This window comes from Leopardus geoffroyi, chromosome B1 (assembly GCF_018350155.1).
Source record: "Leopardus geoffroyi isolate Oge1 chromosome B1, O.geoffroyi_Oge1_pat1.0, whole genome shotgun sequence".
Classification (NCBI taxonomy): Eukaryota; Metazoa; Chordata; class Mammalia; order Carnivora; family Felidae; genus Leopardus; species Leopardus geoffroyi.
This window is the reverse complement of record NC_059327.1, coordinates 73,205,127-73,219,854: the sequence shown is the minus strand read 5'-3', so window position 1 is coordinate 73,219,854 and position 14,728 is coordinate 73,205,127. Positions and strand designations below refer to the sequence as shown.

General features: G+C 37.9%; 1 protein-coding gene and 1 long non-coding RNA gene across 3 annotated transcripts in view; one reads left to right on the top strand and one right to left on the bottom strand.

Moving 5' to 3' along the window:
* LOC123591236 overlaps positions 1-9,475 on the top strand; it is a 386,851-nt gene extending 377,376 nt beyond the window's left edge. For both annotated transcript variants that reach the window (XR_006709185.1, XR_006709181.1), the window contains exon 5: positions 9,393-9,475. This is a non-coding gene — a long non-coding RNA (uncharacterized LOC123591236). The remainder of the gene's footprint in view (positions 1-9,392) is intronic.
* Positions 7,500-14,728, bottom strand: part of DCHS2 (dachsous cadherin-related 2) — a 242,033-nt gene continuing 234,804 nt past the window's right edge. The window contains exons 18-20 of the mRNA XM_045465174.1: positions 14,399-14,685; positions 13,365-13,497; positions 7,500-10,933 (exon numbers count right to left, since the gene is read on the bottom strand). Of these exons, the coding sequence (XP_045321130.1) occupies positions 8,316-10,933; positions 13,365-13,497; positions 14,399-14,685 (3,038 nt within the window). The 3' untranslated portion in view covers positions 7,500-8,315. The remainder of the gene's footprint in view (positions 10,934-13,364; positions 13,498-14,398; positions 14,686-14,728) is intronic.

The following is a 14,728-nucleotide window of genomic DNA, read 5'->3' as shown; positions in this document are numbered from 1 at the left end:
CCATTTTTTATTTCACTATTGTTTCATTAATGTCTATTAACTTTTTGTTCTTTCCAGTTTAGTCTTCTGACTTTTTTCTTTTATTTTTAATTGTTCATTGAGCTATTTTTCTTTTAATGTCCTCCTCTTAGCTAGCCTTTATGTCTCTGAACTTTTCTGATTAATTATACAAACTTTATAGTTTTATTGTTTTCTTAATTTCCTTTAGCCAGTTTTGAAATACTAAGTCATAATTTTCTTTGGCCTTTTGTGCTGTATTTTCTAATGTGTCTTCATTGTATATCGGCACATCATTCAGAGCATTTGACTTTTTGCTCATAATATATTGCAATTATTTTCTGTTGCTCATGCTTTACTGAGATGGGGCTTTCTATCTTAGGAAGTTACCACATATGAGTGGTGGCAGAACAGAATTGTTTTCCTAGATTCATGGCTCTAGGGCCCCCTCTTTTATTTCTGCCAAGCATTTATAAGTAGGACCTCACTGTACCTTCTACTTTCTCTAGTCCCCTTTCCTGCTATGTATCTAGGACTTCTCTCCCATTACTAATCATATAAATTTAAGTTCTACTTTTGGTAGACTTTATTTAGTGTGAGATTCTATTCCTCTAGAAGGCAGTTTTGGTTGTATATTTCCAGAAGCTCTGGGAACTTAAACACACCAACATAATATACACTTTAGTCTTTCTACACTTATCTGCAGTAAAATGGGTGCTCTGCAGCCCTTCTTTCATAATTAATCTCAGACCTGCCTGCTACATTTCTTCTCCAAGAATAGAACTTCCCTTGAGTAGGTAAGTACTTTTGCTGATTCTTTGTTCTCAGGCTCAAACAAAATGAGAGATTCCTCCATTCTCCCCTCTGTTATTGCCAATAGTTGGTGCTTTTACTTACCTGCCCATATTCTAGAATTTGTAAGAAAGATTTCACTGTAAAACATTTTTTTAATGTTTACTGATTTTTGAGAGCGAGAGACAGAGCACAAACAGGGGAGGGGCAGAGAGGGAGGAGGACACACAAGCCCATGCAGGCTCCAGGCTCTGAGCTGTCAGCACGGAGCCCAACGTGGGGTTCGAACTCAAGCTGTGAGATTATGACCATGAGCTGAAGTTGAATGCTTAACCAACTGAGCCACCCAGGCGCCCCAGAAAGATTTCACTTTTTGTTGAAGATGCTGTACATGAGTTTTTACTTTTACTGTTCTATATTCTCTGTTCGGTATAGTGATTTGGGAAGATTTAAAAATCTACACTGATGTTGCCATGTTGCTCCAACTACAATCTAAACCACTTTCTCTACTTTGCTTTTGGGATACTGCATATCCTTATTTTCTATCTTTCTTTATTATTTGCTGGATCTTCTTTTTTTGACTTCTTGGTCAGTGCTTCAGGAATCAGTCCTGGGATCTTTGCTGTATTTCCACTTACTCCTCAGTTATCTCTCCCAATCCCATGACTTTACTATCTATAATCCAATGATTCCAAAAATTTTCTCTATAGCCCTAAATTTTCTTAAACTCTACACTCATGTCTCACTTTCTCCAAACCTTGTGTTCATTATCAAGAACTAGCAACACTACTTTCAATATATATCTTGACTCCGTTCGCCTTCATATAACAACCTCACTGAGCTATAATCATCACCAGCTGAGATTACTGAAATAACCAGGTAACTGGGATACTGTTATTGCACTAACTCCCTCCCCACCCCTTTGTTTATCCTCCACAAAGTAGCCAGTTACTCTTCTTAAAATATAAATCAGATAATGTCACCAGTGACTTCTCGTAACCCTTGGAACGAACTCTGAAGCTTTTCATCACAGTCTTACAAGGTCCTATAGGTTGTAAACTCTAGTTTCCTCCAGGATCTCACTTCCTACTGTTTTTCCTCCCACTAGTTCTAGGCCACACTGGCTTTATACTTTCCCAAACACTCCACGTGGCTCTGACTAGGGCTTCTGTATTTGCTGATGCGTGTACCTTCACTGCTTTCCCCTTTACATGGCTCATTCACTTCACTCAACTCAAATAGCATCATATCCGACACACCTCCCCGGAACATTCAATTAAAACAGTATTGCTGTATTCCCCTACCACCTTGTCAATCTTTGCTTTTCCTTATATCCGTCTTTAGTTTTCTTTATATCATAACACTTAACATTACTTGAAAGCATATTTTTGTTGTTTTCTCCCTCAGGAAAACATAAGCACCATAAACGTACTGGCTTTTTCTAGTCTGTTGACTCCTAAGTTCCCAGAGCCCAGATCCATGCCTTGCCCACAAGAGGCACTAAGTAGTAAATATTTGTTGATTAAATATATGAAGTATTTCTCAATTATCATTTCTTATAACTTATTACAGTGCTTTCTAGTGTCATAAGTTCAAATTTAATACTCTTACCTTTGCCTTTATATTTAAAAAAGGTTTTTGTCATCTTTATTCTTTGCTTTTCTTCCAGTTCTTATGATTTAATTTTAACTTTTACTCATTAACTATGATTAATTTTTGTTTATGGTATGAGGATAAATAACTCCATATTTACCTCCTCCCTACTATACACTTAATAATCTATACTTGTTTAAAATATCACTTTTTGCACATACTAGGTATATGCACATATAGAACAGCCTTCATAAATTCTTCATATTGTTTTTACTTTAAATGTTAATAAATTTTGATTTTAAACATTCTAGGCATATCTACAGAACTGTACTCTCTTTTCATATTGACAGAACTTTATTCTGTTAGCCATAGGGCAGCCATGTTTATTGCAGGATCTGAAATTAAATTAAACCAATGTGCTGGATCACATAAAATTGTTGCCTCAAACAATATGTTTTTGAACATCATCAATAACTTGTTTCTATTATGTCTAAAACTCACAAGAAATATATGAATATTATGAGGGAGAAAGAAAGAGAAAATAAACCAGATTACAGAAAAAAATTCTTATTTGATCTTATCTAAATATTCTATAATATTTTGACAAGATCTTGAACTTTCTTGCTGCCTTGTGATTGGCTAAATCACAGAACTGTGTTAGAATTCACACCTAATGGGTTCAAGGAGGCCCATGTATCACACCCTCACATTATAGCACCCCCTGTACTCATTCACATATGTATTCATTCATTCTAAGAAACATCTGTAGTTCATAATACAAGTGGAGACCAGGCCTTTGCCCTGAGGGTTTACTATCTAACAACGAAATCCATGTATTTAGCTTTCTAACCAAAATAATGTTTTCTCATTCAAGAGATGCACTTTTGCATCTGTTACTTATTTGGTATGCTTTCTCCCTTTCTATTACTCACTTCACAGTTTTGGTTTAGCAAATATATTGGGTGAAATGAGGAAAATTATGTAGACCAAAACAGTAGGAAGTGCTAAATTGTCATCAAATAGCCAAGTGCTGAGTTTATAAGAGAAAGGTATAGTTTGATACTCCAGCCACTTTGGGCTGGATCATTCTAAGACTGCCATAATCAAATTCCACATTTGATCTATGTGAAATCAAAATAATTTATACTGCCAGAATTCAAATAAAATCCACAGTGTTTGAGAACTATCAACCATGCCTGTATGTTATACTGTGGTTTAAAAATTTCTATAAAATGTGATATTTTAATATAAATCACAACTATCAGGCAAGCACTCATTTTTAAAAAAGACGAGCTGCCTGAAAAAAGGACCAGGTGCTAAAATCCTATATTCTGCCCCAACTGTTTTTTAAACTATCCACTACTTGATAAATGTGTAAAGTCACCCACTTAAAATTGTGTCACTCTAAATGCCAGTTACGTGGAGTGAGAAGGTAATAATTCCCAATTTTTTTATCCTATAATTCACACACAAGAAATATACCTCCAAACAAAAACAAAACAAAACAAAACAAACAAACAAAAAAAACACCACAACAAATTTGCCTTTCATGGTACAATGTACTCTAGGTCATTGTTACCTAGCTTTACGTTCACAGCCTGATACACCTAAATTTTCAGACAATGAAGGGAGATACTTGAAAGAAACAGAAAGAAAGAAGGACAAAAGAGATTCCTTAAAAGAAAGAAAGGAAGAAAGAAAAGATTCCTCAACAAGATGAACCTACAATGGACAAGTGACTCAGCAAAATCTTTACACTTAAAAATAGTTTTTACAAGTCCTTCCCTTTCGCCTTCTTTCATTTCTCTACCTGTGCCCTAAAACTATTCCTTTTTATATTTACTTTTAAAATTTATTTATTTTTAAAATTTTTTAACGTTTATTTATTTTTGAGACAGAGAGAGACAGAGTGTGAACAGGGGAGGGGCAGAGAGAGAGGGAGACACAGAATCTGAAACAGGCTCCAGGCTCTGAGCAGTCAGCACAGAGCCTGACGCGGGGCTCGAACTCACAGACTGTGAGATCATGACCTGAGCCGAAGTCGGACGCTTAACCGACTGAGCCACCCAGGCGCCCCTAAAATTTATTTATTTAGAGAGAGTGCGCACGCACTCATGCACCCATGCTCGGGGGAGGGGCAGAGAGAGAGGAAGACTCAGGATCCCAAGCAGGCTCCACACTCTCAGCACAGAGCCTGACAACAGGGCTCTGTCCCACGAACCATGAGGTCATGACCTGAGCCAAAGTCAAGAATCAGACAGTCATCTCACTGAGCCACCTGGACACACCCCAGATTTAGTCTTCTATTTCCTCTTTTGGCCTTCCTTCCTACTCTCCTTCCATCCCTATAATGGGTGTAACCTACCTCCAGTGACTTATGTTGGATGCCTAGTTTTGGTCACAAGCAAAGCTATAGCTTCACTGACGTTGGTATTCCTCTTAGACAGAAAGATCTTCCATCCTCTCTTCAGCTGTGACCAAACAGATGGTGCTATGTACTTTGGAGCTCAACCAAAACATGCTGTGAAGATAAACCCAATGAGTTTATCCATAATATCATGTGAAAATCCACTAACCATATTCACTCCATACACCTGACTGCTTTGAAGTATATCATCATCTTAGATCCTTTTGATTGTGTTTTTTACTTTTTACTTAATGTTAAGGTATGTGTAAAATGGCAAAACAAAAATAACAAAACATATATTTGGATGGAAATAGTTTTAAAATTAATAATTTTTAGGGCGCCTGGGTAGCTCCAACTTCGGCTCAGGTCATGATCCCACAGTTCGTGGGTTCAAGCCCCACGTCAGGCTCTCTGCTGACAGCTCGGAACCTGGAGCCTGCTTTGGACTCTGTGTCTCCCTCTCTCCTCTGCCCCTCTCCTGCTTGCCCGTGTTCTCTCTCTCTCAAAAATAAACATTGAAAAAAACCTTTAAAATTAATAATTAATTTTCATCCCTATAATTCTGGAAAACACAGCAAGTAGGGTTCTGAAACTGAGGGTGAGAAGCACACCCCTGTCTCAACTGGACAGCAACACACAGACCAGGTATGCGTGCACGAACGCAGCCAGTAGTTTATAGGACGTTTTAATATTCTTCGAGAACAGTCAAATGACCAAATCCCTAAAGATACAGGCATTTTTTTTTTCCCTTTCTTTGCCCAGGAATCTGTTTTGGAGGCCAATTCAATGATTACTACTAGGACATGGAATTTTGATATCCATTTGGTACTGATTTACACCAGTATTTTTAAGGCTGCCAACAAGAAAGTCCAGAATTTCAGGCAGCCAAAATTCCACAAGAGACAACTGTCTTTTATTTTATAGCTTATGAATTTGGGGCTTAATATGATTTTCCACTAACAAGTTCTGTACCCCCTCCAGAGTGCTAAAGCCGGTGTGTAGATCAGCAAAGTAACACAGAACATATGAGGCAAGTTAATATTAAACTTGAAGGAAAACTATACAAATTATATTGTTTACTTAGGAAAAAAGCACTCTAGTTGAAAGGGCCGATGTATGATTTATTGCAAACACTCAGCCAGTGTGTTCCCATTTTCAGTTTAACTCTACTAGCAGCAGTGGTTTGGTGGCCGTGTGGCATTGGATACGGTATAATGAAGTCGTCAATTAAAAATCCACTAGATATTGGTAAGGAATAGCTCTAAATACTTCATGTCTTCTGTTTTTATTAAATGTCTAGAAAAATGCAGAATTATGTCCGGAATGGGCAATAAATCATAGGCCAGTAACTCAGGGAAGAATTCGATGGATGACTCTTTTTAAACAGAAGTAAATAAAGAACCTGTTTAATTAAAAACAACAAAATGTTTTTGGTTCCTAGAAATAAATCTGTTACAAAACAACACTTCCATATATAATTAGGAAAAAAAATCAGTGTAGGTTTTCTTTTGTAGGCTCAAAGTAATCTTTTGAAGGAAGCCAAGGAGAGAATAAATATTGGAACACTGAAATGATTAATGTTTTTTTAGGAAAACCATGAAATCTTCTTCCCTGTATACCATGAAAAAAAGAAACATGCATCCATCCTTTAATTGTTCCATGACTAAATGACTTTCCCTAGGATTCTAGGCTCGTCCAAAAACCTTCATGTTTTATATAATTTATGATATGATTTTATACACTTGTTCCTGATCTAAGAGTCAGAAAATATGTAACTAATAAAATCAGCATAGGAAGTCTTAGAATTATTTACCTGCAAAACCAGGTATCAAACATGGCATCCTGCAATGTTTTCCAGCTAAGAGAAGTATCTCACGGAATTTTACAGATGAGGCCTATTGAAAAAAATAAAGGAAATATTTCTACAGCAGAAGCTCATATTAACTATTAAGAAAACCATAGCAGGGGCGCCTGGTTGGCTCAGCTGGTTAAGCATCCAACGTAGGCTCAGGTCATGATCTTGTAGTTCATGAGTTCAAGCCCCACATCAGGCTCTGTGCTGACAGCTCAGAGCCTGGAGCCTGCTTCGGATTCTGTCTCCCTCTATCTCTGCCCCTCCCTACTCGCTCTCTTTCTCTCTTGAAAATAAATAAACATTAAAAAATTAAAAAACAAACAAGCAGAAAACCATATCAGATGCCTTCTAGGCTTGACATTGGGATCCTAAACTCTTATCCCAACGCCTGGTTGTGTTGCCTACCATGGATGACTTCTGGACCATCAGCAGCAGCATGCACTCTGCTTTCCTGGAAGGGATAAGAATCTTTGAAGGATTCTCGGGCTCACCAGAGAGAAGGATATAGCATTACATGTAAGCACCACATAACACCACTATATATCTGAAACAGTAGCTGTACAAAACAGAATTATTTTCACCATGTTTCCAAACTGCTCTAATGACAGTTAAAGCTAAACATGAATATGAACAAATGGAAGAGAGACTTCTGACATCCATTCTTAACTTTTATAGTAGAAATATTTATATAAAAAATCTTCATTTAAAAATATATTGCTAAATTACTCTATGAAATTTGTTATTAGCTAATAACATAATTTTATCTATGCAAACTTCTAACAGTGACTCTGAATGGATAAATTATTTCACACCAAAAGTTATTGTATCTCAAAGAAAATAAAATGAAGGAATTTCTACAAATATTAATCTTCAGAATTTAATGTGTATACCTGTACCATGTTATAAGACAGAGCATTGAAAAAAAACTCATTGTATTTATAAAGAAGGCTAAGGAAATATATCTTAGGTGGCAGTCAACCATATACTTATTGCTTTTATCAATCCTGGCCCTCTATCAAGAACATGCATTCTGGTTCATTTAATCAGGAATAGTTTTCTTATTTGGTACAGTTATGACAAATTTCATTCTTAACTTCTCATTAGATTTGCAAAAGACACCACATTAAAATTCAAATTATGGCAAAACTCTGTAGCATATGGGGAAAGTAGAGAAATACATCTCTATACATATCAGATCTACAGAAAATCACTTCATTTTAAAATCGAAGTTTATCCTCCCCAGTTTCTCCTTTCCATTATTTTTATGTTCTATACTCATTCCTTATTCAGTCTTTACTAATTTATTTTAGATATAGCAGTATAACCAGCAGTAATGTGACCAGACTGCACTATACTTATTTCCATATATTTTCATATAAGCATTTTGGCAGTCAGTCAAATTCATTGTGTCCTTTGGAGATCTGATCATAGAGAAAACTAATGACAGAATATACACGAGTTATATACACAAACTTGAGTCCTGAGAGCAAAACATAAAGGTTAAAAGAGGGGGTAACTTCTCATTAAGGCTGAATGAAATTCAAGAAATTTAAATGAGGAGGTTCTGAAATCCCTCACTACGTTGTAGCCAATCTTAAGAAGCTAGCCTAAGAATGTCTTGTTCAACCATTCATGACCATTGGTGAGCGGGTGTTGGGCATCACAATCATGTTATATTTGAACTTCATCTTCTGCTTTAAGTTCACGGCACGTACCACTTAGATGTGTTCCTAATGATTCCCCATCTGAAAACAGTGGGGTCCTGGCAGGGGTCTGTGTGGCCAGCAGGAAAAGAGATGGTGAAAAGCTAGGGGTCGAGGCTTCCGGCAGAGAACTGAGATGGTAGGGAAGGGGGGAGTGTGGGTATTTCTGGAGCACTTGACCTGGGGTTCTGGCTGGCATTCTTGGTGGAACTGCTTTAATCCCAGGCTGGGCTACCGCTGTTATCAAAGGTGGTGGAATAACTAAAGATTTCTCTTTTGGAATGCCCGGTGTGTGTAAATGTTCATCCTTTAGTTTTGCAATATCGTTAAATACTGAGGCAAGAGGTTGGAACTTGGGTTCCCAACTGAGGAGATTATCCCAGGGGTAGCTGCCTCTCACATCATGATCAGAGGTTCTCTGGGTGGAAAGCGCTGCACACCTTGCTTCCTGATCATCTGAAATAAAGACGAACTCTCTCCTGACATCAGCCAGGATGTTCTCTTTTATCTCTCTCTTCTTTAGGGTCTGGGGTAACACATTGTTTTGAGCATAGGTTGTACCACAGCCTTCTTTATCTTCCTCAAATGTATGGCTGGTTTCTGCTGTTTCAGCAGTGACCACCACATCGGTTTCTCCAGACAAGCAGGAGAGCTGATCTGAGTCCCTCGGGATTCCAGAGTCTGGGACCCTGGATTCCCGATCACTCAGAGCTGAGCCAGAGTCCTTTCTGTAAGGATGCTCATTTATCCTCTGGATTTCCTTATCTTCTGCACTTTCTCCTTCCACAGAACAGTGGCCGCTGGAGTTTGAGTGCCTGTACAGATTCACAATGTCTTTCTCCATGATACTTATTAAACTCAACCACTCAGGCATGGAGTCCACAGGCACCGCCTCATTACGGCACTCATTAGCTTTTTGGAAGGGCTTGAGCATGCTGCCATCTGTGGTCAGTCTCAAATTGATATCTGAGGATGATGATGTTTTCTTTTCTTCATAATTGTTTGTTGTGTCTTTTTGTTTATGTCTTAAAATCAATACAATTAGTATGAAGATGAGTATCAGAAACACCAAAAAGGAGACTGTGACGCTGATGGAAAAGCTGCTACCTGATATTGCTGAGTGTTGTCCTTCTGAGAAAGAAGACACATTTACAAAAACAGCACAAAATGTAAACTTGGAGTCCGGTTTGGGGCTATGAGCGATTATTTTCATTTCAATGGTGTCTTGTTCACGGACTTGACTTCTTATCAGGGGGAGTGCTCTAGTCAAATAAATATTTCCATTAGTTTTATTTACTAAAAAGAAAGGAGATGGAGTTTCCAAAGAGTAAAGAATAACTCCATCAATACCAGCATCTGCATCTGATGCTTCCACTTTGCCAACCAACTGTCTTATTTTATTCTTTTCTGGAAGGTTGAAAAAATATTGATCTTGAGTAAAAATGGGTTCAAACTCATCTATCCCTTCAATATCCACCCAAACCATTAAAGAGGCTGCTGAGTCCCCTTTGTCTTTTGCCTGAACTGTGAGGCAGTATTTATTGTCATTTTCATAGTCAAGGATTTGCTTAGTGTGAATATCCCCTGTTAAAGGGTCAATGAGGAAGGGATGATGATCACGAGGCATCCCGTGAGTGGTGGAACAGGGCGATAAAATAGAATAGGTCAATTCTCCATAAGGACCTGCATCAAAATCCAAAGCATTTACGGAACATACAGTGGAGAAAACAGGGACATTTTCAGGAACAACACAATTTAAGTTTGAGAACATAAACTGAGGTGCATGGTCATTATCATCCAGGACATTGATAAACACAACCGCAAAAGAAAAATGCTTCCTTTCTTCATCTGAAGCTTGAATAGTTAAGGTGAATTTTGTCGTTTCTTCATAATCCAGAGGTTTAATCAAATAAAGAACTCCAGTTTTTTCTTCCAAGTGAAAATGCCCCCTCTCATTTCCAGAGATGATGTGGTAGATGATTTCTGCATGTGGACCCACATCACGGTCGTTTGCAGAGACCACAGTGATGTGACTCCCTAGAGGGGTACTTTCCTTGACATGGGCATGATATTTCAGACTGCTGAATTTAGGTGGATTATCATTGACATCAAGTACTTCTATTGATACAATGGCTGTAGAGCTCAATGGAGGGCAGCCATGGTCAGACGCCACAATGACAAGGTTATGACTGGCAGCTACTTCTCTGTCCAGGCTACGAAGCAACACCAGGTAACCAGCTTGCTTATAAGGATCTTCTGAATGAATGAAACTAGTTTCTACATGGAAATTATTCTGTGAATTACCACTGATGATCGAATAATCAACGTATGTGTTTTCACGGGTCCAGTCGCGGTCCATGGTTGAAAATGTGAGAAGCGTGCCTCCAATTTGAGCATCTTCACTCAAGCTAAGATTATAATATTCTACTGCAAACTCAGGGGCATAATTGTTCGTGTCTTGTATTTCTATTTCTACTAAGGTAAGAGCGCTCAGGTCAGGAATGCCACCATCACTGGCTTCAACGAGAAACTGAATTGTTGATATTTTATCCAGAGGTAATACAGGATTGATAGTAAATATTGTGCCTGAAAAATAAGACATAGCATTTCAATGCTGTGAAATTAAATTTTCATGATCCACTTGTCGGCAAATATTTATCAAATATTTACTAATGTGTTGTTTTTATTTGCTAAGTTTTGTTATTTAAGTTACAACCAAGAGTAACTCCAAAGAGAAATTTTAAATTATTGTATTTAGACTTTTGTAACACTTGAGATCCAGAAGTAATACTCCTGGCAGTCACTCTATTAAATATATGTGCTGTTTGAAGATGACTTTGCTACAAATGTCTCTTAATTTTATTTTTTGTAAAATAAACTGTTCCATTACTATTTCTTAAGAAAATGTATTCTTTTTTTTTTTTTATTTTTTTTATTTTTTTTTAAATTTTTTTTTTTTCAACGTTTATTTATTTTTGGGACAGAGAGAGACAGAGCATGAACAGGGGAGGGGCAGAGAGAGAGGGAGACACAGAATCGGAAACAGGCTCCAGGCTCTGAGCCATCAGCCCAGAGCCCGACGCGGGGCTCGAACTCACGGACTGCGAGATCGTGACCTGGCTGAAGTCGGACGCTTAACCGACTGCGCCACCCAGGCGCCCCAAGAAAATGTATTCTTATTTGAAAAGCATCTATTCCATTATACTACCCATAGACACATGTATAGAGATATTCTAGAATAAAGCTATTTATTCTGGAAATACTGGGTGACGTTCAGTGTAGTCAAATGAAGGTAATATAGATGATAATGCAGATTTTCAACTATTGCTTAATTATAAAGGTGTCTTTCCTAAACCTTTTTTGTTAATTTGGTAAGTGGTTTTTCCTCTTATTGATGAAATATATTTAACAAATTTTGTTGTTTTTAATATAGAAATATGTAATTAGGGTCCCACCATGAGCTAAATTGATCTAACATTTAATGTTTTAAAAACCTCCTAATCAATATCGTAATTGCAAAGTATTGATAACACATGTCAAGGAAAAATGTTGCCAGGATGGAGTGCTCAGAGGGACCACCTTATACACTGTGACGGGCTGTGGCCAGGACAGCAGCTGATGTCACCTGAGCACTGTGCATCCCCCAAAAAAGAGAGAAAAGAAAAGATCTTAGAGCCAAATATCTGACATGTTTACATCCATACAGCAGCATTCACCCACAGCCTGCATGGCAACATGACCTACTTGTTGCAACCCTCCATGGGCCGCATACTGGTCTTTGGTGATTAAATTCTTCTTTAGGGCAATCCTGAGGTTAATTGTTTATTGAGATATAGTTACCATATGACAGCATGTTAATTTCAGATGTAAAACTAAGGATTCTATACCTGTATATATTGCAAAGTGATCCCCACAATAAGTCTAGTTACCATCTGTCATCCTCAGGTTAATTTTTTATTATTAAAAAAATGTTTTTAGTGCTTATTCATCTTTGAGAGACAGAGAGACACAGAGCATGAGTGGGGGGAGGGGCAGAGAGACAGGGAGACACAGAATCGGAAGCAGGCTCCAGGCTCTGAGCTGTCAGCACAGAGCCCGACACGGGGCTCGAACTCACAAACTGCGAGATCGTGACCTGAGCTGAAGTTGGACACTTAACCTTAACTGAGTCACCCAGGTACCCCCTGAGGTTAGTTTTTAAATCAGCTCTCACTTATAAAATAATGCAATGGTGGGTAGAGATGGGGAACACATAGTGTGACATGTCCCAGGACCTGTTCTTTTCTGGAGTGTGCTTTGCTAGGGACCTTGTTTTCCTAATGATAATATCATATCAAATTTAGCTTTTAATTTCTACTCATTGCTATGTTTCCTGTATACAATTCTTAACTGTTCTAATCTGAAATCACTTGCCTCGGTGCATTTCATGACCACATGTGACTTGCTCTCTGATAAAAAGACAAAGAGCCTTGGAAGGCATCAAATAAACCAGAAAAAAATACCACAATAATTTTTCTCAGTAGAGATGCGCAAATCATTTCCCTTTTTCAATTTTTTGTCCTTATTGAATGTATTATGCTATTACTGAACTTTTTGTACTTGGCTTGGAAAAAAAGCTTCCACACTCTTGTAACACGAAGTCCTCAGTACTAAATGAATCCCTTCGACTGCATTCTGTTGCTTGTTGAGGCCTGGGATAATTACCCAAACTGTCCTTAGTTGGACTGATCAACTGGGTGTTTACTACATTGGGGTCTCTGAAATCCTGCACATTTGCCAGCATGTAATCAATTCCTTTTGCTTTCCAGCCATTGAGATGTTGGAGAAGAGAAATAACACCAGGGTTTGCTACCACAGCATTTGATGTGCAGAGAAATAAGAAGGGTGGCATCTATAATACCGGGGGGGGGGGTGGTGGTGAGGTGGAAGCGTTTTAAGAGCATTTGGAAAAGATTACTGCAGCCTTCCACCCTGTAACTCGAACCTACGAACACTAAAGCCACTATGAATAACTCACCATTCATTGGATCAATTGAAAATTCCTTTGATGAAGAAAGGATCCTGTAAGAAATGTTCTCATTGCTTTCTACGTCTGTGGCTCCCACAGTCAGCACCGAGTACCCTATAGGCACCGATTCGGGAACAGTGGCCTGAAGGAAAAAAGACAGAAATGAGCCCTGTGCTTCCAGGCAGAGATATTTTCTGGAACAAGGCCAGAAAGTAAAATCACTGTATTCATTTTGCTTATGGAAAATACACACATTAATTTATAGAGTTGACATATTAAGAACATTATTTTGTAGACCTAGAATTCAGAAAAACAAAATGAAAAAAAGTTTTCATTTACTTTTGAGTTTTATTATGACAAAAATTCCATCTAAATTATTTCTGCATGGTAGAGGATAGTTAGCAAATTCACTATTATAGTATTACATTATGTACATTGTATAATTTAGCAAGCCTTCACAGAAAATCATTACTTAGGTTAGTTTCCTTTCTGTGTTTATGCTTCAACCATGCATTTGCTACATTCAGAAGTCCTGACGCCCATTTCCAAGTATTTAGCTGAATGCTATTATTGTCCTTACTTCTATAAACATACACTGAGCTCTACAGCAAATCAAATTTCCACTTTACAGTTTTGTTCATGACTTATCTCTGCAAAATGTTCATCAATATATTCCAAAACTATCTCTAGGAAAGAAAGGGTTTTCCCAAGTTAACTGCTGAGAATCTAAACCGCCTTATTGTCTGGTAGCTTTACAAATATTAGGTCAGTTCTGATTGTTATGGCCAACTGGACTCCAATCTCTACAAATGAAAACAATGGCAATATACATACATAAGAAACTGAATTGAATGAGCTACTTAATTCCATATGTACTTACCATAGCCTCCATGATATTGAATATAAAACCCTCAGCGTCAAGTAAGACTCTAAACACCATGAATACCGTCTGCCTAAATCCGTTTATCAACAATGGTAGGCTTACATTATTCCCCATTCTTTCCAGTCTGGCTGTGGTTTCAGCATATCTTTGAGCTCTTTACCTGGTAAGAATCTTGAGAAAATACTGGTGGATTATCATTGACATCCAACACACGGACCATGAGTGTTCCCTCTGTGTGATGCACAGTATCAGAAATTTGGATGAGCAGCTCATATTCAGTAGCTTCTTCAAAATCCAATGTTTTCACTAGCATCACCGCTCCAGTGTTCCGATCAATGGCAAACTTGGTACCAGGATTACTCTCTTTGGCGAAATTGAAGATGAAAGCTGGATTCAAATCCACATCATGAACGGATATCTGAGTCACAATCACACCAGGCAAAGAATCTGGAATAGTCATGACCAATGTCAGCCTTCATTAAAATGCATC